General features: G+C 38.7%; 1 protein-coding gene across 1 annotated transcript in view; it reads left to right on the forward strand.

Annotated features, from left to right (window-relative positions):
• GPC4 (glypican 4) overlaps positions 1-26,728 on the forward strand; it is a 103,196-nt gene extending 76,468 nt beyond the window's left edge. Inside the window, exons 3-9 of the mRNA XM_038747957.1 lie at positions 264-655; positions 15,753-15,918; positions 20,770-20,900; positions 21,115-21,261; positions 21,652-21,788; positions 24,252-24,427; positions 24,524-26,728. Coding sequence (XP_038603885.1) covers positions 264-655; positions 15,753-15,918; positions 20,770-20,900; positions 21,115-21,261; positions 21,652-21,788; positions 24,252-24,427; positions 24,524-24,735 — 1,361 coding nt within the window. The 3' untranslated portion in view covers positions 24,736-26,728. The remainder of the gene's footprint in view (positions 1-263; positions 656-15,752; positions 15,919-20,769; positions 20,901-21,114; positions 21,262-21,651; positions 21,789-24,251; positions 24,428-24,523) is intronic.
• Positions 26,729-27,634: the final 906 nt, after the last annotated feature.

Below are 27,634 nucleotides of genomic sequence, written 5' to 3' on the forward strand. Positions count from 1 at the left end.
TATTGCTTTCTGTTTTAGCCTTTGTCACCTAAGCCAAGATAAAGCTGTTCACGACTTGAGATCCTTTTCATTAATGAACCATGAAAGATTCAAAATTGCCAAAGGAAAACTCTATTCATTACGTAACATCCCAGTCAGATTCTGTTGTGAAAGTGGGGGTTTTTTAAACCTTTGCTCAGTTTTCAGTATGGTGAATTACATGAGAAACAGTATTTAAGAAGACTATGGCTGTTTAATCACTGCAAACCATCACTTTTTTCCAGAATTCTTCAAAGAACTACTTGAAAATGCAGAGAAGTCCCTGAACGACATGTTTGTACGGACATATGGTCGCTTATACATGCAAAATTCAGAGCTATTTAAGGATCTCTTCGTAGAATTGAAGCGATATTACGTGGGAGGAAATGTGAACCTGGAAGAAATGCTAAATGACTTTTGGGCACGACTTCTGGAACGTATGTTTCGACTGGTGAACCCACAATACCATTTCACTGATGAATATCTTGAATGCGTGAGCAAGTATACGGAGCAGTTGAAGCCATTTGGGGATGTCCCTCGAAAATTAAAACTGCAAGTGACCAGGGCATTTGTGGCCGCCCGCACTTTTGCACAAGGCCTGGCGGTAGCAAGAGATGTAGTTAACAAAGTATCCGTGGTAAGCTAACTTTCGTAATATATACTCCTTTATCAAAAGGAACCTAATTCCTGGGGCTGATGACTGAAAGGAGGGTGATGAGAATAATAATTGTAGTATTTGTTCAGCACTTACTGTGTATGAAGCACTGTACTAAAACACTAGAACAGTTGCAAGATAATCAAGTCCGAATCACTCCCGGTCCCATGTGGGTCTCACAGACTAAGTAGGAGAAATAACAGGTATTTAATTCCCATTTAATAAATGGAAAACTGAGGCACGGAAAAGTTAAGTGACTTTCCCAAGGTCAAACAGCAGGTGAGGGACAGAGCTGGGATGCCCTTTGATTACCCTGCACTCCTCACCCATTGACTCCCCTGCCCAGGTGCTTCTGGGTGAACATGCTTTTGCTCCAGGCATTGCTCAAGCTGCAGGATGGAATCTTTGTGTCTTCTTTTGGCCTCTGACTGGAGTCTGAATCCACTCACTGCCAGGGCAAGACCAGATTGGGGGACCCTGGTGACCAGTCTCTGTCACAGCGGCAATTTCTTTGGGAGATCAGTACCAACAGAGTAAGGCCCAGGGACAAAAGGGAAGCAGCTCTGGGGCGAGGGGAGGAAACGCTGTAGTAGAAGTAGAGTATCGGCAGAGGTGGAGGGAGATCAGACCACAGCTTGATCACCAGAAAATATAAAATGAAGAATTTGGGTTTTCCAAACCCACCATTTAGTGCTGCAGTGTGGGAATTCCTAAGGAATATAGTCAACAGATGCCACTTCTGAGTTTTAGTAGGAATGGGTAAGGGAGGAAAAGAATGATTTTGAAATTCTGTAGAAAAATACGACCTATGTCTAGATTTTCCTCAGGTTTCAGCCCAAGGTACTGGGAGAGATTTTTCACTACTGCTGTAAAGTGCCTGGTTTATACATGGGCCAGTAGTTGAGATCAGGAAACAGTCTTGGAGAGCAGGCAGAGACAAATTTTTCGGTGAAGATTAGGCACAACCCCCTAGATTTTACCAACAAAAATGCTTCATACCCTTCCTCATATATGTTACTTAAAGAGAACTGAAATAATCGAGGTCTGCCTTAAATGAATGTAGTGTAGAACATACATCTGGATTATTTGCTCTGCCCATGTTAACTGAAACACTTCCCTCATTTGGGAGAGAAAGGGGAGGATGATGGAGAGTTGCAGCTTGTGGGTTGCTTTACTATAGGGCAGAAGGAGACAGAGAACTAAGTTTGTTTCCAGTAGATGACTCACCTGTGGGTGCTGGTTTCTCTTCCTGAATCACTCCCTGGTTAAGGTAAGAGCCTTAGCAGTACACAAGTGCTGAAAAGAGGTATAAGTACATAATTAATCAGTAGTATTTGTTGAGTGCTTACTGTGCACTTAGAGTACAGTACAACAGAAATGGTTGACATGTTCTCTTCCCACAATAAGTGCTAAAGGTGACTGTTGAGTTAATGCGATGTACAGTGTTGGGGAATTAATTTTGTCAAAGCTTATTCTTTGACAGTGAGTTCTTTAGTTGAGAATAAAATTGCATTTGTCACAAAAATTTTATATGGAAAATGATCATTTTTTTTAATCATAGGGAAGTGACATTGCTGAATCTTCTGAGTCTTTAATTGAGTTGCCTGCCATGATGTAGGTGAAGTTGTCGAAGAGCCCTGGTAATCAGATCAGTTTCAGAAGCTTCTAAATCACAAGTTGCATAAAAACCAAGGTTGAGCTTTTTCTGTGCCATTTAAATAATTTCTAAGTGCCCCAAGAAAGCATGTGTGATTTTAATTTGGTATGTAAATGGCAAAATAGGAGGAGATGACCCTTGGACAGAAGATTATATTGCATCATTTCAGAAAATATTAACTGCACATTTTTAAAAAGAAATTTGATGCCTTTTTTGATGCAGATTAGTGCCTAGGATAGGCCTAGATAAGAGGATTGTGAGCAAGTGCAAGCATGTGAATGTTTTTTCCCTATGCAAGTAAAATGACATACTGATGAGCTATATACTGATAAACCACAAATAAGGGCTGTCAAAGAACATTCAGGAGCCAAAGAAAAGTTAACTAGGGGCTATTAACAATGGTAAACTGATTTTAATTCTTTCTACTTTCCTGATGACAGGGAACATTATCTTTTATGTATCCAGCTCTGAAATGAAGTGTGAGAGGAAAATTTAGATCTAGTAGTGATTTGATTATATTGAGCCCTTTGAAAGGCAGTAAAATTAGCAAACTTAAAATTGTTACCAAAAGCAGATGCTTCCTGTTAGCCTTTGGTAACAATTTTAACTTTTCAACTGAAAATAATCTATTACCTTTGGGTTCAGTCCTCCTTAAAAAAAAAGAGTGACTTAAGCTGGTTCAGAATTTGATATTTTGCCATTCATAACCTTCAGAAATTTATCCTTAATTAGTAACACATGGTCTAAGAATACGTATATGCTATAGGTGCTTGTGCTGTTCCATCTTTACTAGTCATGGTTCAGAATACTTTGCTTATTGGCCTGCTATTTGTGCAGTTGTGCCTCCAAGGGAGAAATACATTGAGATCTTTCCAAAATGCAATAGTGGTAGTATGCACCATGAAAATTAATAGCTCCTTGCCAAAGCAAGTTGGCCTTTCATGGTTTCAGTTAATACTGACAAGGCAAGGTTTGTGCCCACACCCACTCCTAAAAAGCTATAATTAGAAATTTGGTACTTTACTGCAGCAGTGTTTAGTCAGGCTTTTTTACTTTTTTTCTGCTTAAATCATCCCTCCCCCAAATATCCTGTGGTTTGCTTCTTTTTTTGTTGTTGTTGTTGGCAGGGGCTGAGGTGGTAATTTAAATGTAGAGGATAATTAAAATGTTAGTTTAGTAAAAACTTTTATTCCTTTTAGGTTGATTTTAATTCATGGCTAAAAATCTGAAATTGTAAAATTCATAGTCAAAATCAGAGATCAAGGAAAACTTGATTAACTCAGAGATGCCCTCTGCAAATACAAAATTAAATAAATCTGTTATTCACCTGGTTCTCTAGAGTTACATTGTCTGAAATGGATAAAGTGTTTTCAAAATTGGTGGTTTTAATTATTTAGAGGGGTTTGGGGAAATGTAAATTTTATTACAGTTATTTTAAAGTACTCTGCTACAGCTTTTTCTGCACATTCCTTTCCATAGACAATCTTGAATGATGGTTAGTTTTTCTAGTGTATTTTCTATTCAGGCTTCCAGGCAAGTTGTTATCAACTTGTCTTCATCTTTTTATGTGGAAATCAGAGTGGTTTAGTAAACACAAAGTTCCTGAGGCAGAGTTTTTATTTAATGGTATCTTTTTCTTACACTAGCACTGGAGAAAATTCCCCATTATTTTTATTGGGTGCTTCTGTTAGAGAACCACAAATACGTTCTTGATCATTTTAGTTTAGAACATTTTCCCCTTACCGACAAGAGTGTTCCCCAGCATGTGTCAGTGCCCACATTTGGAATTCTGTATACTGTTTCGGCTACCCTGGAAATCAGGTTGAAAACATTAGTATTCTGTGACCTTGCAATTGCCCTTTCTCTTTTTTTTACGGTATTTGTTACGGGCTTACTGTGTGCCAGGCACTGTACTAAGAGCTGGGGTAGATACAAGCTAATCAGGATGGACATAGCCCATGTTCCTCATGAGACTCACAGTCTTAATCCTCATTTTACAGATGAGGTAACTGAGGCCCTGAGAAGTTGAATGACATGCTCAAGGTTACACAGCAGGCAAGTGACAGAGCTGAGATTAGAACCTAGGTCCTTCTGACTCCCAGCCCCATGCTCAATCTGCTAGGCCATGCTGCTTCTCCATTCCTGGCCATTTCCAGTTGCCCGCCCTGGTTTGCCCTTGTGGCATTCCCTTTTGCCATTGCAAGAATACCATGAGTTCATGAAGTGATGATGATGATGGCATTTATTAAATGCTTACTATGTGCAAAGCACTGTTCTAAGTGCTGGGTAGGTTACAAGGTGAAGTCTACACAAACCATATTTAATCTAAAACAAGGCTTTACATGGCTGTCATTCCTATTTCTCCCGATTACATTGTGGTTTTTGCCCTTGATCAAGGCAGTCAAGGCAAGGAAAGAATGAATGAGTAATTTTCGAGGGCATGAAAATTAACATTAACAGGGAAAGTTATGGTAATTGTTGTAGAATACCTGGAGCCTGAATTATAGCCAAATAACAGTATTATGTAAAATTGATTTGACACAGTCTATGTGCCTTATGTATTCATATTCAGTATAGTACCTGCTTAGAATGCTTATTTTTGACTGTAGCAAGCAGCGTAAATCCGGGCCATGATCCTTGGTCCCATAAATTATAAATTTTGCCAATCACTGAAACCTAATCCAAGTGGTTTGTGAGAGAAACTTGCCTCACCTGCTCATGGACTGAACAGAATGGGTCCTCAGAAGGTTTGCTTTTGAGAAAATGTGTTCTCACCTTTACTATGTTACCAGATATCAATGAGTAATACGTTGGTCCCAGGCTGCTTGTAAAAAAAGCAGTTTCATTCAGTGTTAAGAAAATAGATTATTTTGATATAAAATCTTAGTTAAGGATAAAAGGATTTTGTCATTAGTACCAGCATTGGCGTTAAAATCTGACTCTCAATCCATATTCAAAAATCAAGCATCTGTGGGGATCTTAAATGGAAAAACTTATTGCCAGTGAAAGTTTTCCACCACTTGTTTATTCTTTCTTGGTTCATGGCTTGGAGGACCCTTGAGTTGTTTGGTAATTTAACTTTGCTGTCAAATTCTCCTTTGCACTGCACAGTCAGATGGGTGTTTATCATTGTCATTAAAGATTAATAGCTCTGAGATCCATTTGAAGTCAGGAAGGTTAGGTTTGCTGCATGCACTTAATCTGTTCAATGTCTCACCTTCTAGCCATTTATGGAGGGGATATGAGTATAGCAATGCTTTCATTGTACCCCATTCATGTTGATGTTAGTAGTCATTAATGCAACTGACTTCTGTTTTTTTTCTGTTTTTTTATTTTCATGGCTGGGGTAGATACAAGCTAATCAGGTTGGGCACAGTCCATGTCCCACCATGGGGCTCACGGTCTTAATCCCCATTTTACAGATGAGGTAACTGAGGCACAGAGAAGTAAAGTGATTTGCCCAAGGTCACCCAGTGGACAAGTGGCAGAGCTTAGATTAGAACCCAGGTCCTTCCGATTCCCCGGCCCATGCTCTATCTACTAGGCCATGCCCTGCTGAGAGCTCACCTCCTCCAGGAGGCCTTCCCAGATTGAGCCCCTTCTTTCCTCTCCCCCTCGTCCCCCTCTCCATCCCCCCGCCTTACCTCCTTCCCCTCCCCACAGCACCTGTATATATGTATATATGGTTGTACATATTTATTACTCTGTTTATTTATTTATTTATTTATTTTACTTGTACATTTCTATCCTACTTATTTTATTTTGTTGGTATGTTTGGTTCTGTTCTCTGTCTCCCCCTTTTAGACTGTGAGCCCACTATCGGGTAGGGACTGTCTCTATGTGATGCCAATTTGTACTTCCCAAGCGCTTAGTACAGTGCTCTGCACATAGTAAGCGCTCAATAAATACGATTGATTGATTGATTGATTGTTGAATACCGTGGTAGAACAGATTCCTTTCCAGTTAACCATATTCAGTTTCTCATCCCAGAAGGATCCTTTTAGAGAACAAACTTTTGGGGAAAATTATTCTTAAATTTGGAAATTTAAAAATAAGTATCAAAATAAAATTTTTGTACAGTTGCTCCCAGAGAACAATTTCAGTTTTAGAATAATTCACTAAAGATGTCTTTTTCTGACTGTGCTTAACTCCCAAAGACTTTCAGAGGATTCTTTAGTCATATCCCGCCTCTAGAACCCCTAGAGTAGGTATCCCACTTCTGCCACTTGTCAGCTGTGTGACTTTGAGCAAGTCACTTAACTTCTCTGGGCCTCAGTTCCATCATCTGTAAAATGGGGATGAAATCTGTGAACCCTTCGTGGGACACCCTGATTACCTGTATCTACCAGCGCTTAGAATAGTGCTTTGCAGATAGTAAGCATTTAATAAATGCCATTATTGTTATTACTATTATTAAGCAGTTTTTATTTGAAGCCCTGATGCATCAACATCATGGGGTTCTAATCCAGGCTCCGCCACTTATCAGCTGTGTGACTTTGGGCAAGTCACTTAACTTCTCTGTGTCTGTTACCTCATCTGAAAATGGGGATTAAGACTGTGAGCCCCATGTGGGACAACCTGATTACCTTGTATCCCCCCCAGTGCTTAGAATAGTGCTTGGCACATAGTAAGCACTTAACAAATGCCATCATTATTATCAGCAGTGCCTTCAAGATACCCAAAAGGCCCTAGGGAGTAGATAAGGAATTTTAAACATGAGAGAGAGAGTGTTCATTCATTCATTCAATCGTATTGAGCGCTTACTGTGTGCAGAGCACTGTACTAAGCACTTGGGAAGTACAAGTTGGCGACATATAGAGACGGTCCCTACCCAACAACGGGCTCACAGTGTTGGGTGGGGGAGGCTGGAGTTGACTTGCCCCTTTCCTTTTCATAATTATTCAAATTTTCATTCATTTTGCATCATCTGGGAAGCAGAAAGAGGAAGAATACTAATTGAAGTGCTTAATTTTCTACAAGATGTTTTGAGAGATGGTAGTACAACATGGAATTCATTCAGTTGTATTTATTGAGCACTTACTGTGTGCAGAGAACTGTACTAAGTGCTTGGGAGAGTACAATATAACAATAAACAGACACATTTCTTGCCCATAATGAGCTTACAATGATGCAATCAGTTTGCAGTGGTACCGAATCATGTATTCCAAAGGTGAGCAACTGCCATATAAGCCGTCTGAGAGGAACAGTCACAGATTTTAAAAGGCCAAAGATGTGTTTGGCATACAGTGGGAATAAAATTGCCTGTTAGAATTTTCTCTGGATTTTTAAAGCCCTGATATAAATTAGCAAGATAGTTACTAATAAATCAATTGATCTAAATGAGCATTTTGACAGTGAAATGTCAAATAAACCCCTGAATTTTAATGTGAATCTTTTGTTTGATGATAATGGCTATTAGTAGCAGTAGTAGTAATAATCATCATCATCAATGTCATTTATTAAGTGCTGGGGTAGGTACAAATTAGGATTCTGAGTAAAAATTAGGAGACCAATAAAGATGTTATTGCTTTTCTTATCTTCAACCCTGTTTCAGTGAATTATATTTCCAAAGTACAGCTTTCTCCTAATACTTAAGAGTTGGCCTCTGAGAGATTGGAAAAGCATGAGATGTTATTGCTTAAATTCTGAGCACTTGCCGTGTGTTAATAATAATGATAATGATGGCATTTAAGCACTTACTATGTGCAGAGCACTGTTCTAAGCGCTGGGGAGGATACAAGGTGATCAGGTTGTCCCACGTGGGGCTCACAGTCTTAATCCCAGTTTTATAGGTGAGGTGTCTGAGGCACAGAGAAGTTAAGTGACTTATCCAAAGTCACACAGCTGACAGTTGGAAGAGGCAGAATTTGAACCCGTGACTTCTGACTTGAGCTCTTGAGAAATGCATCATCTTCATATTCAGAATCTGTGTTGTCAGCAGCAAAGCAGCTTTATCCATAGGCAAAGTGGGCAGTGGTTCAGTAACACTGCTGGGGGGGCTCTGTCACTATCTTGCCGTAAACTCCAGTGTTGCTGTGGGATATTTAAATGGGCTCAGCAGGGGCAGGTCTGCCCCCTCTGCTATTTTTAGAACAGGATGATGGGAGCAGGGAGGGAAATTTCAGCTCTGTGCTCTGGCATTACATTTTAAAAATAAATAAAAGATCTAAAGAAATGTGGATTGGGCAAAAGCTGAATAGTTTATACTTTGTTTGGGGTCTATTTGGCAGTGTTCATTTCTTTAGCTTTTATCTATTGGAATTTTTTAAAGAAAGAAAGAAGGATTATAAAACCATATGCACCTGTTGTGGAAAAATCCAGTTACAATGTGCAGTGATAGGCGAAGAAGAACAAACTGTCCATCAGATTAATATAACTCACACATCCAACATCCGAGTAGATGTTGAAATGTCACCCCTTTTAGGTCGTTTTCATATTGTACTGATTTCTGAAAGGAAAGAAATACATCGCAAAGGGAGGAAAGTCAGGGACAAGGAGAAGTAGTTGATCTGTGCCCTTGTGGTTGGAAATCAGGAACTTGAGGTAGAATGTGTTCATCTGCCAGTGGTAGTGAAAATAGCCTGAAAATTGAAATAAAAATTATACTAGATTCCCCAAATATAAATCTGTTTTGGGACATAACTCTGGTTCTAAATGTAATCTTGAGGATTCTATTGGGTAAGTTTTTTGGGGGGGGGTTTTGTTTGTTTTTTTCCTCCTCCATTTTACCTTGGTTCAGTTGGCAAAAGAACTTGAAAAACTTTGTTAAAGAAACAGTTGCTTGCAGAAAGTCAGTGAGCTTCCAATTCATTTAGTCATTCAGTTGTATGTATTGAGTGCTTACTGTGTGCAGAGCACTGTACTAAGCTCTAGGGAAAGCACAACACAACAATAAACAATGACATTCCCTGCCCACAGTGAGGTTACAATCTAGAATGGGGATCCAGACATCAATACAAATAAATAAAATTACAGATATATACATAAGTTCTTTGGGGCTGGGGGGGGTGGGGGGAAGAGCAAGTTACGTATTCATAACTGAAGGTTGGATTTAGGTCCACCTAATTAATGTAAAGCATAAATTAAATATTTTGGGAGGGACAAGAAAAATGTAACTTACTGCTTAGTTTGTGCATCAACACGCACATAAGTAATTAATGATATATGCTAAGATGGATGCCCGGGCATCATTTTTGTTAGCAGCCTTTAATCATCACACTGGGTGAAAGTGTCTAGTCTTGGACAAATTTCAGTTTAGTTGATGAAGACTCACTGTGATTTATTGCCTTAGTGGCATGGCAAACCAGAGAAAATAAATACATTTCATGAGATAAAAGGAAAGAGGGTTTTTATTCCTCTCTAAGGTTGTACGCAGGCTCCATGGCATAATGGGCTACCTGGACTTGAATCTACTAGAGTAAATCCTCAACAAGTAAAAGCTCTCTTTGGGGCTGTTTTTATTAGAACGGGGATTATTTCGTTTTAAGGGTCACTCTAGAATAGCACTTGAATGAACTTGAGTTTCTTTCCAAGATAAACACACCCACAGAACAAAGTATAACTTGGTTTACTATTGCATAGAATAGTGTTCTAAGGATCTGCACGTGGTATTGCAGAGAGCTCATTTAAAATTTTGTGAAGACTCTGGGGCAGTGACATCGGTCTGTCATTTGGACAGTTCCACAGTTGTGCTGGAAAGGGCCCTGGCCTTTCACCAACAAGTTTGATAACGGACTTTCAGTCATTTGTATCAGCTCTGCATTTATGCTTGTGATGCCGATGTGCTTCCTGTTTGTCTGAGCACTAACCCCCAGGTTTTGTATATTAGGTATTTGAATTTAATTTATAAAACTGTGTCAATGAAAATGAAAACAAGCAGTTGCTTTATTTTTACATGCTGTGGGAGCGTAGCTTAAATAGACAGGTCCTGCACTGTGCCCTGCAGGTCAACTAATTCCGGCTCTGTCAGATCAGCGTAGGAAAGGAATTCCAGATATGTGGGCCCCCTGCAGAATGTGCTTCCTCTGTGTCCCTTGGAGTTCAAATTTGGGGCCATGAGTAGCCTCGGTGTGACAGATCTCAGTTGCTATGAGAGACAATGGAGAAAATGACTGCTAAAATACTTTGAGCAATTGTTGCTTTGAAGGGTAGAGAGGTTTCTTTGAATTCTGGAATTTGAGCCTTCCATTTTTGATATGTTTTTAAATGGTCCCAGCTAAAACACACCACAGGAAAGAATTGTGTGTTTTAATCGAATAATTGTATCTGACTTTTCTTCGACTAACAGCTTAGAATGAAGCATGTCATTATGAACAAGGTATAACTTTGAATTATTCTCTTTGTTTACTTAAGATTTATGAAACTATGGCCTACCCAAATCCAGATGGTTACTCAAATTACATAGAGAGCAAAGTGCTCATGTAGGCTATATTTTACCATATTTGAGGAAGCGATATTTTTGAAAATACACAATTGAATTACTTCAAAAATGTCCTATTTATGATTTAGAAGAAAAATAGAGATTAAACGTCAGTTCACAATTCCTCCATTAATCTGAAATTGAGTTTGGTTTTTAAAAAAGAATAGGGAGGAATGCAGCATTCAGAAGGTGTATAAAGTCATAATGGGATGATTTTTAAAAAGATTCCAGGGAACACCCTGATTTGTATGTATGTGTGCCGGGGGAATGATGGGTTCCTCTTGAAAACAGAAATCTGGCTCCTTTCCCTTTAATAGTGTATAGCCTGCCACCCTTTATGGAGCCCTCCCAATCAGTTAATCAGCAGTATTTATTAAGCGCTTACTGTGGGCAAAGCACCTTACTAAGCTCTTGGGGAAGTATAATGCAACAGTATTAGTAGACATGTTCCCTGCTCACTCTCTGACTGAAAACCTGAGGCCTGTCTCCAGACTCTAACCCAGCCTAGAGCCTCAACAAAACCCAGTCTCCTTTCTAAGTGGGGGCAGTGTCATGCCTGCCTGAACACATAACTGGTGGGCAGTGATGCCACGAGCCCTTACAACTTGTAGCCTGTCTTTTTAATCAACATTTAAGGAAAGGATTAAGCCCATGCTTCCCTAGAATGAGCTTTAAATTGGGATTTCCTTTATTTCTTAATCTACGACTATTCTCATAGACTGTTTTGGTTTTTTTGTTTTGTTTTCAAAACTCATTTTGTACTATGCTCCTCTTCTTCCCATTCTCTCTTTCTTATAACTTATTTTCCTTTTGGACTGTTTCCATATTTCTTAGTATTTCCATAGTATGCTCTAGCTTTGCAGATAGTCTTACTGTTTATAGAACAAATCATTCACAGAGCCAGATTTCGTATTTAGCAAAAGAACCTGATTCAGAAATGTAGCATCTCTGAAACACACCCAGAGTTTTAATAAAGAAACACCTCATTCCCATCATAACTCAACCTCCCTTTGCATTCTTGTCTGTGCAACTAAAAGCTTGATGTCCAAATCTGAAAAAAAATTTAGCCTCCTATTTTAGAATGTGCAGTTTGTGAATCTGAAAAGGTATTCTTTGAGTTCAGAGTAAGTATTTGATCAACTCCTTAAACCCCAGCAGTAGATTCCCATCTCCTCTATTTCAGGACCTGGGTATTATATGAACAGAGTCCAATTTTTAAAATGATGCTGATTTTAAAATTACAAATCTTCTAACTGGATTGTCATTTAGGGATGATGATACCACTGTTGGTAAAAATTTACCAGGGAGTACATATGTGGCTTCAAAGGCCATTATGAGTTTGAAATTCCCAAATCACCATATGCACATACAAATATTGTCCTTTGTTATGCAATTTTTTGCTTTATCTCTTTTGTCTCACAGTTCTCTGCAAGTTTCTGCTCCCAAAGATCTCCTCTGTTTTTAATAGTGGTGCAGCCTGCTGTTCTCTCTGAAATAATTTGTTGGCTATGCTTTCTGTCATATTTTCTGAAACCCCTACTACTGTCATTTCAGCCCTTCAATATCACATAAACACTTGGGCACCCCTCCCCTCCCCAACACCCACTTTTATTTCACTTTCCCTTTCTCCCCATGAAACTTAAGCACATATGTTTAACCTCTATTGCTATACCCTACTTGTAAGTTAATTTAATGTCTGTTTCCCCCTGCTGGATTGTAAGTTTCTTGAGGGCAGAGATCATGTCTACCAATTATATTGTACTTTCTCAAGTGCACTGTGCGGTGCTCTGCATGGATCCAAGATGCAGTAAATGCTATTGATTGATTGCTAGCATCTCTCTCCCTATGACACCTCTCCTATTGGCTGAATGGCCTAAATATCTGCAGTGTAGCTCCTGCGGTGGTGGTGTTGAAGAAAGTATGGTAAATATTGAAGACATTGCATTATATTTGGGAAAAATCCCAGGCAAGGATCCATGTTGTCCCAAAGGTCTCAGTCAGCAGTCCCTGGCATTGGGCAGTAGAGATGTGCAATATGCCATCAAGTGAGGTCAGCATGTTATTGCTGTATTTTCAGCCTCAAGTCATTTGAACACAGATAATGTGCCCTCCTCAGTGTTCAATTTATTACTTGAGCTTGATTTTCCCCAGGTCCTAAGACACCTGTCAAGTGCCAGGTTCATTCAGATGATTGAGTGTTAAAGAGAAGACAGGTAGGCCAGAATTTTCATAAAATCACTGGGAAGTTCACTCTTAGTGATGTTTTTCAAAATGACAATTTCATCGCCTCTCTGGGAACAGATGCCTTAAGGTATAATTCTGATCACTCTTTTGACTTGCCCAGGATACTGGCAAATCTCTGTCCCTCTATCCTTTCTCATAGGATGTTTTCAGTTAGTGAGTATTACCTGAGAACCAGTTGTGTACCACAGTATACCATATCTTAGGGAATCACGTTAAACATTTCTTGTACTGTGCTCCCCCCACCCCCTACCCCACCCCTGAAAAAGCTTACGGGGTAATAGAAGAGATGAGTCCATTAAACAGAAACATGAAAGGCCATAGCTTAGGCAGAAAGGCAGCAGAGAATGCTTCCTAGAGGGGGTGAAACTTGAATTCTAGGAGGTGATATTGCAGACTGGAATAGGGAGATAAGTCCATGCAGAAAGAAGAGTTCGGGCAAAGGCATGAGTGTGGAAAAGGGGAGCCTTTGGACAGGAGCTTCATGAAGGTATGATCAACTGGAAAATAGTTCAGACTGTTGCTTTTCTTTTGACCCACCTGCATGCAGAAAGTGAGTCAGAAGACTTTGGTTTAATCCCAGCTCTGACATTGGCTTTCTGGGTTACCTTGGATAAGTCACTTAACCGCTCTGGGCCTCAGTTTCTTCATCTGTAACCTGGAGACAAGATAGATTGTGAGCCTTGTGGGAGGCAGGAACTGTGTTGGATTAGATAACCCTATGTATACCCCAGCACTTGGCAGACAGTAGAGGTTAAATGCCTCATTCATTGTACTCATTTATTGAGTTTTGATTTTTGCAGCCTAAATTATTGTACGTACCCTTTGAAAAACTTTTCTCTGTGGTATTAAACTATTTCAGAAGTCATCTTGGCAGTGTTAAATCTCTAGCCATTTAGTAGAACCCTGCTCAATTTGATAATCTGGGATTTGACTCAAAATGGTAGGATGGTAGGAGAATGCACATGTACGATCAGTCAGTCAATCAGTGATATTTTTTGAGCACTTACTATGTACAAAGCACTATACTAATAGCTTGGGAGAGTACAGTACAAAAGAGTTGCTTAGGCATATGCTCTGCCCTGCCCACAATGAGCATACAGTCTATAAATAATTTATAATATATAATTTATAGATATGTACATAAGTGCTGAGGGGCTGAGGGCGGGGCAAATACTAAATGCCCAAAGGTCACAGACCCAAGGGCACAGATGATGCAGAAGGCATGAATGATGAATGGTGTATGTCAAGGGCCACCTGTCATTTCTAGACTGTGAGCCCGTTGTTGGGTAGGGACCGTCTCTATATGTTGCTGATTTGTACTTCCCAAGTGCTCAGTACAGTGCTCTGTACACAGTAAGCACTCAATAAATACGATTTAATTAATTAATTCATTAATTAATTTCTGGACCACGTAATAACCCACCCCCCCCACCCCCCACCGCCCCCCAAATATGCTGCCTAGGTAGATTGTATTAAAACACTCAGGGTAAATGTAAACTCTCGGCGGTGAGCTATTCACCCCAGTGTCTTTTTCTGGAATTGGGGTCTGCAGGAAAAGTGCCTGGTCTATTTGATTGAAATCCCCTGAAGGAAGTGCACTGTGATATTGATTCGGTGAGGCATGTGAGGAAAAAAAGGAATAATATTAGAATGCTCAAGAAGGGAGTCATCCTGCCTCTGCAATAACGGGATCAACTACTGTGGCTCCACTGGACTAGAATTAAGAAACCCTCATCACTTCATAAAGAATATTCTCCTTGAAACTGATTTTGCTAATTTCGTGTTCAATGTGTACTACCCTAATTTGCTGGGGTTTCGCTCCCAGTTTTTCACTTAAAGATTTTTGGAAAAGGAAAACCTCTTAGGGATCCACTAAGTAAGTTGTAGTTGTGACTTTGAGAAGCCTGAAATCCAACTGCCTCTTTGGTGCTTATCATTATCTTTTATTCCTTTGTTTGATTTCTTTCCCTAAGTTCCTATCACCAGCCCTCTCCCCCATTGTTCTGAGATTGTGAGCCCCTTGGAGACCAGGGATCACGTCTGTGCCTCATCCAAGTTCCTTGTGGTCAGGGAACATATCTTTCAACTTGCATTGCACTCTTCCAAAAAGCACTTAGTACAGTACTTTGCACACAGTTAGTGCTCAATAAATATCACTGATTGATTGATCTAAGCATAAGGTAGTGTGTTGCACAAGGTAGGTGCTTAATAAATACAATTATGACTCCAAGATTTGCCATAATTAGGAGAATATGAATGGATCCTAAGAAGGCCAGTGTCCGGTGCAGTACATCAATCAATCAGGGGTATTTTTTAAGCACTTACTATGTGCCAAGCACTGTAGTAAGAGCTTGGGCAAATACAATACAACAGAATTAGCAGATAAGTTCCTTGCCCATAATGAGCTTACAGTCTGAAGGGGATATACGTCACTACCAGAGCACCATAAAATAAATTTGCTTCTCTTTCCATTCTGTGTCTAACAATAGAAGGTGTTTCTTTGGGGGAAGATGTATTTGGGGAGAGATGGGAGGATGAGGGAAGATGCAATTATTCCAAAGTGAGCAGAAATAAAGAAGAGGAGAGGTCTCACTATCTATGATGTGGATCTGTCTTCTCTCAGCAGTTTTTTTTTTCCATAAGGGAGAGAGCAGAGCATGGAATTGTCCATCTCTGAACTTCTTGGAAGTGTTGGAGAATATGTGAGTCTAACTTGTGTTTTCCCATTTTAATTTTAATCCTCATTTTTTTTTCCTAAGGTAAACCCCACACCCTCGTGCACACACGCCTTGCTGAAAATGATGTATTGCCCACATTGTCGAGGTCTGGTGACTGTGAAGCCATGTTACAACTACTGTTCTAATGTCCTAAGGGGCTGCTTGGCCAATCAAGGGGATCTGGATTCAGAGTGGAATCATTTTATAGGTGAGAGTTTGTGTCTGCTTGGTCTTCTTTCAAGATACTGGAGAAAATCCTGCTTATCCCACCACAAGAATGTGATCTAATCAGCACTTAAGTTTGTGTTTGTCATTGCTTTGTTTTCCCAAGTCTTTTCTGTTGTTAAGTTTATACTCGTTCAAAAATAATTTTTCTTTACAAATAGCTAGTGGCATTTAATAGATTGCAGGTTTGGACACTACGGAAATTTAAGAATGATCCTTTTCGACCAATGCACTTGGGTTAAATTTTTTGGACACTGAAGCCTTGGAAGTTCTGCGGCAAAGCCAGTGTACTAGCTATTTTAATCTTACATTGATTGATTACATTGCAACCTAGTATATGTCTAGCCATAAACAGATATTCATTTTTGAAGATCCGGTGAAATTCTTGGATATCTACAAAGGAGGTAGTGATACCAAAATTGTACACATGAGACTGTGAAAATTTTCCCTGGTAACTTTAGAGATGACTACTCCATCATATACACTACACCTGGAACACCATTTGGAGAAGGTAATCAGCAATGTAAAATCATAAATTTAAGTATTCTACAAAGACAGCAGATGAATGGTAACTCTCACGGCAAATGCCCTAGATTACAGAGTTCTAACCCTTTTATTTTGGTATTTTAAAGGACCTGGGTACTCTTTTAGCAGTAGCAATAGTAGTAATAATTAAGCATTTACTATGTACAGAGCACTGTAATAAGCCCTGGGAGATGTTGAACACACAGGTTGGAATTAGAAATGGTCCCTCTCCCTGGGACTCACAATATAAGAAAGTGATTTATGTAACTGTTTATAACTCCGAATGTTTTGAAGCAGTTGAGAGTATCTTTAACAAAAATGTTGACTCGGTGTTTCCATAGGTATACATTTTTCATTTATTTTGGAGATCGTGAACTCAAATGCCCATGATTATGTTTTTTTCCCTTCCCAGAAATAAAATTTTACTTGCATGGGGAGTTGATCATATTAATTTTTTGCCAAAGTACACCTATAAATTAGTTTCAAGAAATTCTTGGGACCCCTAATTTAGAAAAATCAGTAGACTATTAACATTTCTGCACAAGTGCAGGCTAGGTAGCTCAAATTTAGAAGTCTTGCAAACATCCAGCACAAGAAGAAAAGAGGAAACTCATGGAAAAAGAGGCATAACTTTAGAAATAGAAACAAACATCTAAATGCTGCTGGCCCTAAACACTTTAGGACCAGGAAAATTTGTTAGAAAAATCTAATTGAATTAAAATGGTTAGCAGTCATAGACCTCAATTGCTGTTCTTCCCCACAAAATGTGAGTGTTGAATTCCAGTGTATCAGTCACAACATACTAGGTGACCTTTTTTCAAAGGCCAACCATGGGCTTAAAATTTTACCATTCAAGTCTGAAGCTGACTCTTGTTCCTGTCCATTTAAAAAGGTTTGCCTAGTTGTTGTTTTTTATTTTCCAGATTGGGAATAAAGAGTCGAACAGTGGCATTTCCCCACTCTTAAAATAATCCTTTTAACATTTGAGGCAGAAGCTACAAGGATTAATGAACCGACAGCAAAAGGCATTCCATTTGAATAAAATGTTTAATGTATTTTTTTTCCAGGAGATGTGAATTCAGAACAGATTGAGACCATATCACAGTTCAGCAAATGTTTAAAATGTTGCCCAAGGGGGGCATTTCCCAGATACCCAATTTCTGTTAAGAAACAAAAGTTAACAAGGAAAGTGGCGGGATTTAAAGCATGTTTTCTTTTATCATTGTAAATCACATGGGAACTGAAAATTATATCTAAGAACCATTCTTAACCAGACAGGGTTGAAACATTCTTTATTTCAAATAAACTAGTGTAAAAGAGTAGGAGCAGTGGGCATTGGTAATCTCTTATGCCTTTTCATGGATTTTTTTTTTCCACCAGGGTTTAATTAATCTGTTCTGAGAATGTAGAATTTGGCCCAAATTGGGTGTCCCTAGAACAGGTTCCTTTTTTCTTTGCAAGGACTTTTTTTCCCTTTAAATGACTCTTGTTAATGAATGGTCAAGAGCGTTTTTTTCCCCTTTTAAAAATCAGATCTTGGGGTTAAGTCTGGAAACTGCCTTTTGTTCTTCAAGTCAGACAGTGGAGCTGAAGATGTGGGTTTCTGATTATTGGTGACACAATGCAAGAGAATTGCTTCCCTTAGTGAGAAGGAGTTGCTTTGTTGCTGAGGGTCGTCTCAATTGCCAGTAGGGAGGAAAAATTTATGCAGTAGGAAAAGTGTTTAAAAGCTGGAGTGATATATTTTTCAAAATCGCTTCCCTTATCGCACCCTTCCCCTCAAAAAAAAAAAACCCCACATTGGGAGTGTCCTTTTAAACCACTATTGCCGATGTGTATTTCAGTAAATTTTGAACTCTTGACAACCTGTAGTGAGATGCGTCAAACTAATTGAACCATCTTGTAGCCAATTATAGAAGAGATGAATTAGTTTGAAGCATGAGCTCAAAAGGAAAGGAAAACATGCTCCAAAATGTCAGCTGTAGGAAAATCATAAATTAAGCTTAGGTGCAGTGTGTTCTTTCTCCCATACCATAGTAGTGTTAGCATGATCTTGAATCATAGCCAATCTTATTAATGTCAAATGTTGCTGCCAGAGGGAATTTACTGTTCGGATTGCTGGCAGGGACACCAGCCAGATCCTAGCAGGAGGTAGGAGCCAGTCGAATATACAGCTTCCCCCCACTTACACTCCTCTCCTCAGTCTTCCCTCCCCCAATTAAAAAAAAAGCCAACTGGCCACCTTTTTTGAGGAAGGTTTATTTCTTTAAGTGCTTCTTGTCAGTGTCTATTGCAGCTCCTGAAGAGCTACAGTTGAATATATTCTCCAAGGCCAATTATTACTTTGCTTATCTTATATAGCCAGCTTTGGCCACTCTGCTGGAGGCTGAATGCATTTTCTATATCAGCAGTCAAAGCAGAGCCTGCATTCCTTAGCTGTGATACATGTAACGCCATGGCACCCTGAGTAACAAAGGCCCCAATTCGCTCTACATTCCCATGCTCTTGTGTATGGCCCAGCCGCCTCCAAGTGTACAAAGACGCCAAACAGCCAGAAGAATTGGGGTTTATGTTTCCTTTCAGACTTCCACAAACACATTATTGATCTGGGACTTTCCCTTGCCACTTGAGGAATGAGGAGTTACAAAATCGAATGATTTTTGTTGTTGAAAACTGTACAATTTCTGTGTTTGCTATTGGTGTATTCATAACATTTTTATTGGAAGCAAGCACATTCTTCACAACTATGATGGGATATTCTTTAGGAGTGTGAAAAACCCAAAGCTTTGACAGTGATGGGCACTTTTAAGTTGTGCTCCACTTGTTTACAAAAGTCTCCATTTGCTGGCACATCAAAAGCATTTTTCTCTCCTCTAGTACAATAGTATATTCATGCTAGCAGTCTTTACTCAGAGATTTGAAGCATCAGTTTATTGGAGCTCACCACAATATAATCTAAGACTCTTTGTTTCATTTATTATCTTCTTCGCCTCCCCCCCCCCCCCGGCAAAAAAATGCAACTCGAGGAAACCTGTTTGTGGGCCATGACAACTAAATTCCAGACTCACTAGACTAGCCACTTCCTATCTAATGACAAGTGCCATTGGTTATTCTGGGTTGAAGTTTAAAGGTTGATCACCAAATTTTGTTTCCTTAAATAAGCTGGATTATTTGCTTTTGATGAGCAAGTGTGGTAGGTTAACTTGTGGTTTAGTTGTGTCTATATATAATGGGGGACAGCGAATGAACAACCTAGTTGTGGAAAAATTAAGCTTCTTCTAGAAAATATTTTTAATACACAGGTATTCTGCCTAATCAAGTCAAAATACAAGTGTAGGAGCTGTCCAAGAAGAAAATTTTAGTTTTCATTGTGCAGTTCTGTTGTAGATGATGTACCCTGGCTATCTCTGTAAAAATGCCTTTTTAGCTATTGCTGTCAATCAAGTAACATATCACTGTTTGAAAGTTATATTTCAGAAAAAGCTCCCTAATTAATTAGAATGGGTGTCATGTGTAAATAAAGTTTGACTTGATTGATCTGCCCAAAGAGAAAAATGGAAGACAAATTTTGTTTTAAAGAATTAAATAATGAATGGAAAATGGAAGGTTGCCTCTAAAATGTAAAATTCTGACTCCAAAGTAAAAGTTTTAATGTCCAGTTTTTATATGTAGGATCACATTTCCCTGCATTTCATTTTGTTCTGTTAGCTTAGTGAAAATGACATGTGTAAAATTATTTGCTTGTAAATGAACTTTTGAGTTTGAGATGTTCCCAGTCTATCTGGCTAGAGATTTTGTTAATAATTTTTTACCTTTTTATAAATTGTTTTAGTCCCTCACATATTTTCTTTTGTAATCAAGAAAAAGGTTACATTAGTAATCTTAAAAATGGGTATTCATTTGTATTTTTGCTGTATAAAGTGAAGCTGACATATATAAATACTTTCTATGAGTCCATCAAAGTTTGCGGTTGAACTTGGATCTGACATGGTTGTCTGTCATCTTTGTGTGGTTCCGCAAATTCATGGCTGTGAATGGTTGGAAAATAATTAAAATAGAAGGGTTTGATTTATTTCTCTATGTAGAACAAAGTGTTTACTTACCATGAGGGATTTAAGGGAGAATGACATATTTTGAATAAATCTCTGTTTAAAATTCAAACCTGATTTGTGTTGTGGAAAAGTCAGGAAAGCATTAATGAATTAAATATGATGGGGGACTCTTCTGTTCCCTCAGCAAATCAAGATTCTATGATAGACTGATTAATTTGGGTTTTCTTTGATGATTTGTCCATTTATCCTTGTATTAGATGCCATGTTAATGGTGGCAGAAAGGCTGGAAGGTCCTTTTAACATTGAATCAGTTATGGATCCCATTGATGTGAAGATTTCTGATGCCATCATGAATATGCAAGAAAACAGCATGCAAGTGTCCCAGAAGGTATAATACATAGCTTTAAAAAAATCTAAGTGGTTTCTTCCCCTCCCCCAAAACAAAACGAGCATCTCAAAGACATGTCAAGCTACTGTGTGAACTCTGGATTCTATGCGGAGGATACAGTAACCTTGCTTAGTCAAACAGATGAGCAGAGGAAGACCTCATGTAATTTGGTGAAGTGATTTTTCTAAACATAGTGTGTTTGGAACTGTTGTAGGTTTTCCAAGGATGTGGACCTCCCAAGCCCCTATCACCAGGTCGGTCCTCTCGTTCAGTTTCAGAAAGTGGCTTTAGCGCTCGCTTCAGGCCGTATAATCCAGAGGAACGTCCAACCACAGCTGCTGGCACAAGTTTAGACAGATTGGTGAGTGCCTATCGAACCATTTGTATCAGAAAAGCCATGGTACTGCCAGTAACCTTAATGAGGTTGGTCCAGCTCGAGTATTAGTTTTGGCCAGCCTGAAAGAGTTTTTGGGGGGAAACTTTTGAAGCAAATTGAGTTTGTGTGTGAGCACACTTGTAAGGAGAATTGTCTGTTTATACTAACTTTGACGTAATGGACATATAAAAATCTATGAAAACTACTAATGGGTCTAGACACAGATGAGTGGTTTATTTTAGTGATTTTTGCAATTAATATGGTTTGTGAGATGTAATTAAATTTTTTATATGAAACCAAAAGTAGACTATAAATTACCATGGAAATTTTTTAGATTGTTTTGCATTGTTTTACATGGCTATAAATTTTCACTAGGTGACTGATGTCAAGGAAAAATTGAAGCAGGCCAAAAAATTTTGGTCATCTCTTCCAAGCAATGTTTGTAATGATGAGAAGATGGCTGCAGGAAATGTCAATGAGGATGAGTGCTGGAATGGAAATGCCCAAAGCAGGTGGGATTAAGCTTAAATAATAATAATGATAATAATAATAATACTGGTATTTGTTAAGCGCTTACTGTGTGCCAAGCACTGTTCTAAGTGCTGGGGTAGATACAAGGTAATCAGGTGGGCTCACACCTGATGGGGCTCACAGTCTTAATCCCCATTTTACAGATGAGATAACTGAGGCACAGAGAAATTAAGTGACTTGCCCAAAGTCCCACAGCAGACAAGTGGCGGAGCCAGGGTTAGAACCACGTCCTCTGACTCCCAAGCCCGGCCTCTTTCCACTGAGCGATGCTGCTTAAAAAGCTTTATGTTTTCCCGTTTTAGTGTGGCTTTACATTTGTAGAATTTATATACGGGTAGAGACCTGGACAACATCTATATTGAACAAGCTAAATTGTAAGAGGAGAGGGTTGGTAAATTTTGGATTTTAGATATGCAAGCAGCAGGTAAGTAAAGAGATGAGAGAAGACACTAGAGGTCTGGGGTATTGGAGTTAAGCAGGAGTTGGGAAGGTTCTTTGGGAATTAAAATGGGAGAGTAACTCTAAGCTCCTTGTGGGCAGGGATCATGTTTCCCAACCTCAGTGAACTCTTCCAAGTGCTTAGTACAATGCTCTGCACACAGTGCTCAAAAGATATCACTGATTGATTGAGAGAATCAGAAAGGTGAGTTTGGATATTGAAGTAGAATTTGAGAGTGAATCAAAAAACAGTAAGCATATTAAATGATGTAATCATTATATAATACTTGTGAACACCCAAATCCCTTCTCATGTTGCTAATGCTCGAAACAATAACTCTCACACTTTCATTTATGGCAATTTTCCATTCAGAGGGGGAAAGAACACCCCTTAATGATAGTCCATGCTTCAGCACTGTAGAACTACTTTCCCAACAACGGAAATTGTCTTCACATTGCAATTTATTCATCGGAAAAGCAACCGAGCAGAAAATGGGTTTGGTGGGAAGGAGAGGAAAGATTGGGTTGAGGCAGGAAGAGTTGATAGCTCTGCAGAAGTCCCTAAACTCAAAACCTTCTATTCCACAAATTCCACAGCCTTAGTCAAAATTTATTCCTGTCTCCCCATCCCTACTCCTCTGGCTCACCCCCAAGAACCACAAACTATAGTTTGAGAAATGCATTCCTAAGGGAAGACAATAGTGTTGTAGTTCAGCTATGTGGGGGACAAGGAAGATTTTATAAAAACAAGAATTGTAATTAGATATTTTGCTCTCAGTTTTTTTTAATGTTGTATAAGGGGACATGGGTTGAGGTGAGGAGATTAAATGACTGGAGGCTTTTTGCAGAAGGATGAAGATGTGACAAGAGGTGGAGATGGGACAATAAGGGAATAGACTGGCTTGTTAAGATCTTCAGGGCACAATACCTACATGGGCACATAAACATACAGACATAGAGATGGCAATTTGATTTTTTTTTCCATGAGTTTCCTTAATTTTGAGAGAGTAGTAGCAATAGTATTTATTGAGCACCCATTGAGTACAATGCCCTGTTGTAAGTGGTTGGGAAAGAACAAAAAATTCTGAGACACATGCCCTGCCCACTAGAAGCTTATACTCTAACAAGGGAGATAAATGTGAAAATAGTTATTAATTTATAGTTGTACTTTGTATTTGAAGGCTCTACTGATGGTGAAATTAATCCATGATTCAATGAGCATGTGTGTGACTGAAAAGGCCAACTTGGAACCTGTAGTCTAGGCCACATTGTGCACAGCCCAAGGCTGACCTTTGCTGTGCTAATGACCTACAGATCTAGTAATCAGAATAAGTAATTAATGTGTAATTAATTAGACATATTTACTTGAGTAATGAGGATGGGTTTAAATATCTAAGTGTTGAAGCCGTCAATGCATATTAGTAATGTAATCACGATCTCAAAGACCTGTTGTGCTACTGTGGGAACATGTGGGCAGGGATTGTCTCTTTTTACTGCTGAATTGTACTTTCCTCGCACTTAGTTCAGTGCTCTGCACACAGTAAGTGCTCAATAAATATGATTGAGTGAATGAATAGTAATTGATTGTGTTTGTCCTCAAGATCTTCAACCCCTGAAAAACGTAATAATGGCATTTAGTATTGAACTTTGTCTTTCATTCATGTAGTCATTATTGTATTTATTGAGTGCTTACTGTGTGCAGAGCACTGTACTAAGCGCTTGGGAAGTACAAACTGACAACATATAGAGATGGTCCCTACCCAACAACGGGCCTTTTCATCAACATTTCACAAATTCACCAATAGCATTGTAGTTACTAGCAGTACTGGCATTATAGTTACTGGCACTCGGGCCAAGTACATATCCCTGATCGCTGTTGAATATGAGTCCTTTTGAAAAGTCCACTAATTTCAGGTCTGAGGTTACCAGTGAAAGCAATATAATTTGGAGGAGACATCACTAGTGCCTTATTATAGGTGTTTATAAATGAGTTAAACTTCATTTCAGGTACCTGTTTGCAGTGACAGGAAATGGATTAGCTAATCAGGGGAACAATCCCGAGGTGGAAGTTGATATCACCAAACCAGACATGGTGATTCGTCGGCAAATCATGGCTCTTCGGGTAATGACCATCAAAATGAAGAATGCCTACAACGGAAATGATGTAGACTTCATTGATATAAGTAAGTCCCTTTTAAAATTGTCAAGATTCCTCTAAATTAAATTTATGGATAATGAAGCACAATCCAACACTTTTTTTGTTGTTTTGCCCTCCCAAGGTGATGAAAGTAGCGGAGAAGAAAGTGGAAGTGGCTGTGAATCACCACAGTGTGCTTCCGAGTTTGTGTTCAACGTGACTGACAACGCTGGGAAAGCCCAAAACAATGACAGAAACGTAAAGGACAGTTCTTCTGCTAGCACTGTTGAACCATCACGTGTAGCTGTGATCTTTGGCATCATGTTCTTGGTCATGCAAAGACAATGGAGATAATTGTAACCCCTAAAGAAGAGACTTTTATAATCAGAGTTGCGAGGCACCTATTTTCACTTTTATACCATCTAGTGACTTTGCTTTTTAAGTTAATGGACAACAGTGTACAGTTTTTAATAGGCGGCCACTGGTTTTTTTTAAAAAAACGTTGACTATTTTTCATTCACTGTTCTGGAAAAGAGGGACTTGGACTTGGAGTTCTGCTCACCAAGAATTCTTGTTAAATGTGGCTAACAGAGTGTATATACCGAGCTGTAGTTAGCTGTTCATTTGTGTTTTTATCGCTTTCTTTTTTTAAAAAAAAGTTGTTTTGGGTTTTTTTTTCTTTTCAAATCATACCATTATTTCTTACAAGAAAACCAGAGTCCTATCTTGGCATGTAACAAGGATGTTTTTCTGAAAATCTGAAATATGTACAGAAGCAAGTTTTATTTATCATGTTATCTTATATATATATAAAAAGCACCCAACAAACAGAAGGTATGTTTTGTGTAGTAAACTTCCCACTTATCCATGTTATGTTTGTTGCCTTATCTGGAGAGAATTAGAGGCAACTTGCTTTTATTCTATCTTAGGACAGAATGTGAAGGCAGAATTGACTGTCAGGCCACTTATGCCAGACCTAATATAGCATTAATATCTGGAGTGATTAGACTTCACCCAGGTCTGGGTAAATTGGAAGAAACTGCAGACAGTGTCAGTTTTGCATAAGCTAACAAGAGCTTTGCCTGCCATTCCCAGAACCATTTTATTAAAGTGTAGCAGTCCTGCATTGGTCCTTGAATTGTGCTCCTTTGAAAGATTTCAGGCAATATTGTCCATTTTGTTAAAACCTAAAATGTTCTTGAGTTGTGCAGCAGTAAGCATTTGCCTTCAGATTGTTTATGGTGTATGTTGGAATTTCTTTTTCAGGTATCGTAAATTGTCTTGTTCAAGCCTTTTTGCCCCTCACTCCTCATAAGGAACAGATAGTCAAAGTGAGCCCAGCCTAAGGTTGGCAAAATGTTACACGGTCATCCAAAATAACCCAAAGTTTGAGTGAATTTGAGCATCCAGATTGTGGGAGAAGGTGAAGCTCAGTGATGCCCCTTCAAAGCTGAGACCCTTGGGGGTCACTGGAGTGGATTGGTCAGGTCCATGTGCCCTTGGATGGTGTTTCTGCTGGTCAATTTGCAGTTGACTATTGTCTTGTCCCCTGGGGAAATACTTCTCCTTGTGTCCCTTGCCAGAGATGAGGGCAGGTAGTAAGTGACAGTTTGACCATGGAATTATGGAAAGGAACTGATCACTTTAAAAAGGAGTGCCTGAAAGTCTGCTGAAAGACTAAAAATTATTCTGCAAGTCGCCTCTTGCTCCTGACAGCCATTGGAATTCTGACTGAGTCTACAGAATCTTGAAAATACAGAAGGTTTGTTATGGTCAAATCCCTGTTTAAGGATGATTTTCTATTTTTATATTGAAATAAAATTTCTTGTTAGCTCAGGGTCAACATTTCATTGAACATTTTTTCCACCAAATTTCTGTAGAATGATAAAAGTGGAATTTTTGGGGCTGTTACAAAAAATCCTGGAGGCTTAATTTTACTAGAAGTAGCCAGTTATTTATTAAAACCTGATGTTAGTAAAATAAGCATATTCTGGCTAGTTTGTTCTTTTGGGTTTTCTTTTTAAACAAATCACGGAAACATAAAACTGAAAAGGTTATAAATTTATGTGTGGGAAAAATAAATTGTAAATAACTAAGTTGCCTTGTGAGAAATTGGAAAACGTGCTGATACTTAGTAACTACCTCAGTTCTGAGGAATTTCCTTTTTAGCTTTGAGTGCTTTACTTGGTAGAAATGAATCTGGTCTCCAAAATGTAGCTAAAAGAGTTATCCCCATAGACCTTGTTAGATTGTTTTTAATTTAGAGCATTGAACTATGTCCAGCTGTCTTCTTTCAGTCAAGTTCCCGAACACAAGAAAAACTTCGAATTAAATATTCTTGAAGATTTCCATGACTCTTTTTGATTTGTTTCATTTCTTGGCCTTTTTTCCCCTTCCTGTCCTTTAATTATTTAAATTGTCCTCTGCTTTTGTAAACCATAGATGCACTATCATTGTAAATAAACCTAAGTTAGCTCTGACTTCCAGAAAGGTCTGACAGGCTAACCCTTTTGGCTTATACCCAGCTGGCAGGCCAGCAGTTTTTTTTAAGAGTAAAAAACTTTTAAGAGTTTAGAGGGCCAGGGAGAGCAAAAATCTTGTTAACAGAACAACTGTCTTTTCCAGAATCTCAGTTTATGGCAAGATAAGTGTCCATGTATAAAAAGTGACTTGTAAATTATTTTGCTTTCCGTCTGCCCCCTTTAAACCTTAAAAAATTATATTATTTCCAGAAATGTATTTCATTTACAATTAATTGTCTACTAATTCTCATGTGTTGGTTAAAATCTACAAAGCAAAGAGTGGACATGAGTTGTTAAGCTTGTGTGGATAGAGGCTTTGTTAGGAACATTTCAAATATTTAAATACATAGCATAAAAATTGTTGCTCGGGTTGGCAAAAGCCATAGTAAACATAAACTTAGAACTACACAGAATTTTGTTTTTCTTTTTATTTTGTTGGGGAAGGGAATTAGCACTGAGAATTAATATGGTGAACCATATTGTGTATATGTATAAATATATAAACTATGGTAAGTGAATGAAACAAGATTGGTGGATAAGGAGTGCATGTGTTTGCTGTGCTGTCAAACTCTTCAAAAATCAAAGGAATAATTTCATTTATTTTTTAAAAAATTGCTGAAAGTGTCCTAGTTTAGACTGTCCTTTGAAAGGAAAATGCAGAATATGCAATGACATTCTTTAAGCGTTCAATTTTTAACTCTGTCTTGGAAACATCGTATTTTTCTGTAATA

This window comes from Tachyglossus aculeatus, chromosome 6, assembly GCF_015852505.1.
Source record: "Tachyglossus aculeatus isolate mTacAcu1 chromosome 6, mTacAcu1.pri, whole genome shotgun sequence".
NCBI lineage: Eukaryota > Metazoa > Chordata > Mammalia > Monotremata > Tachyglossidae > Tachyglossus > Tachyglossus aculeatus.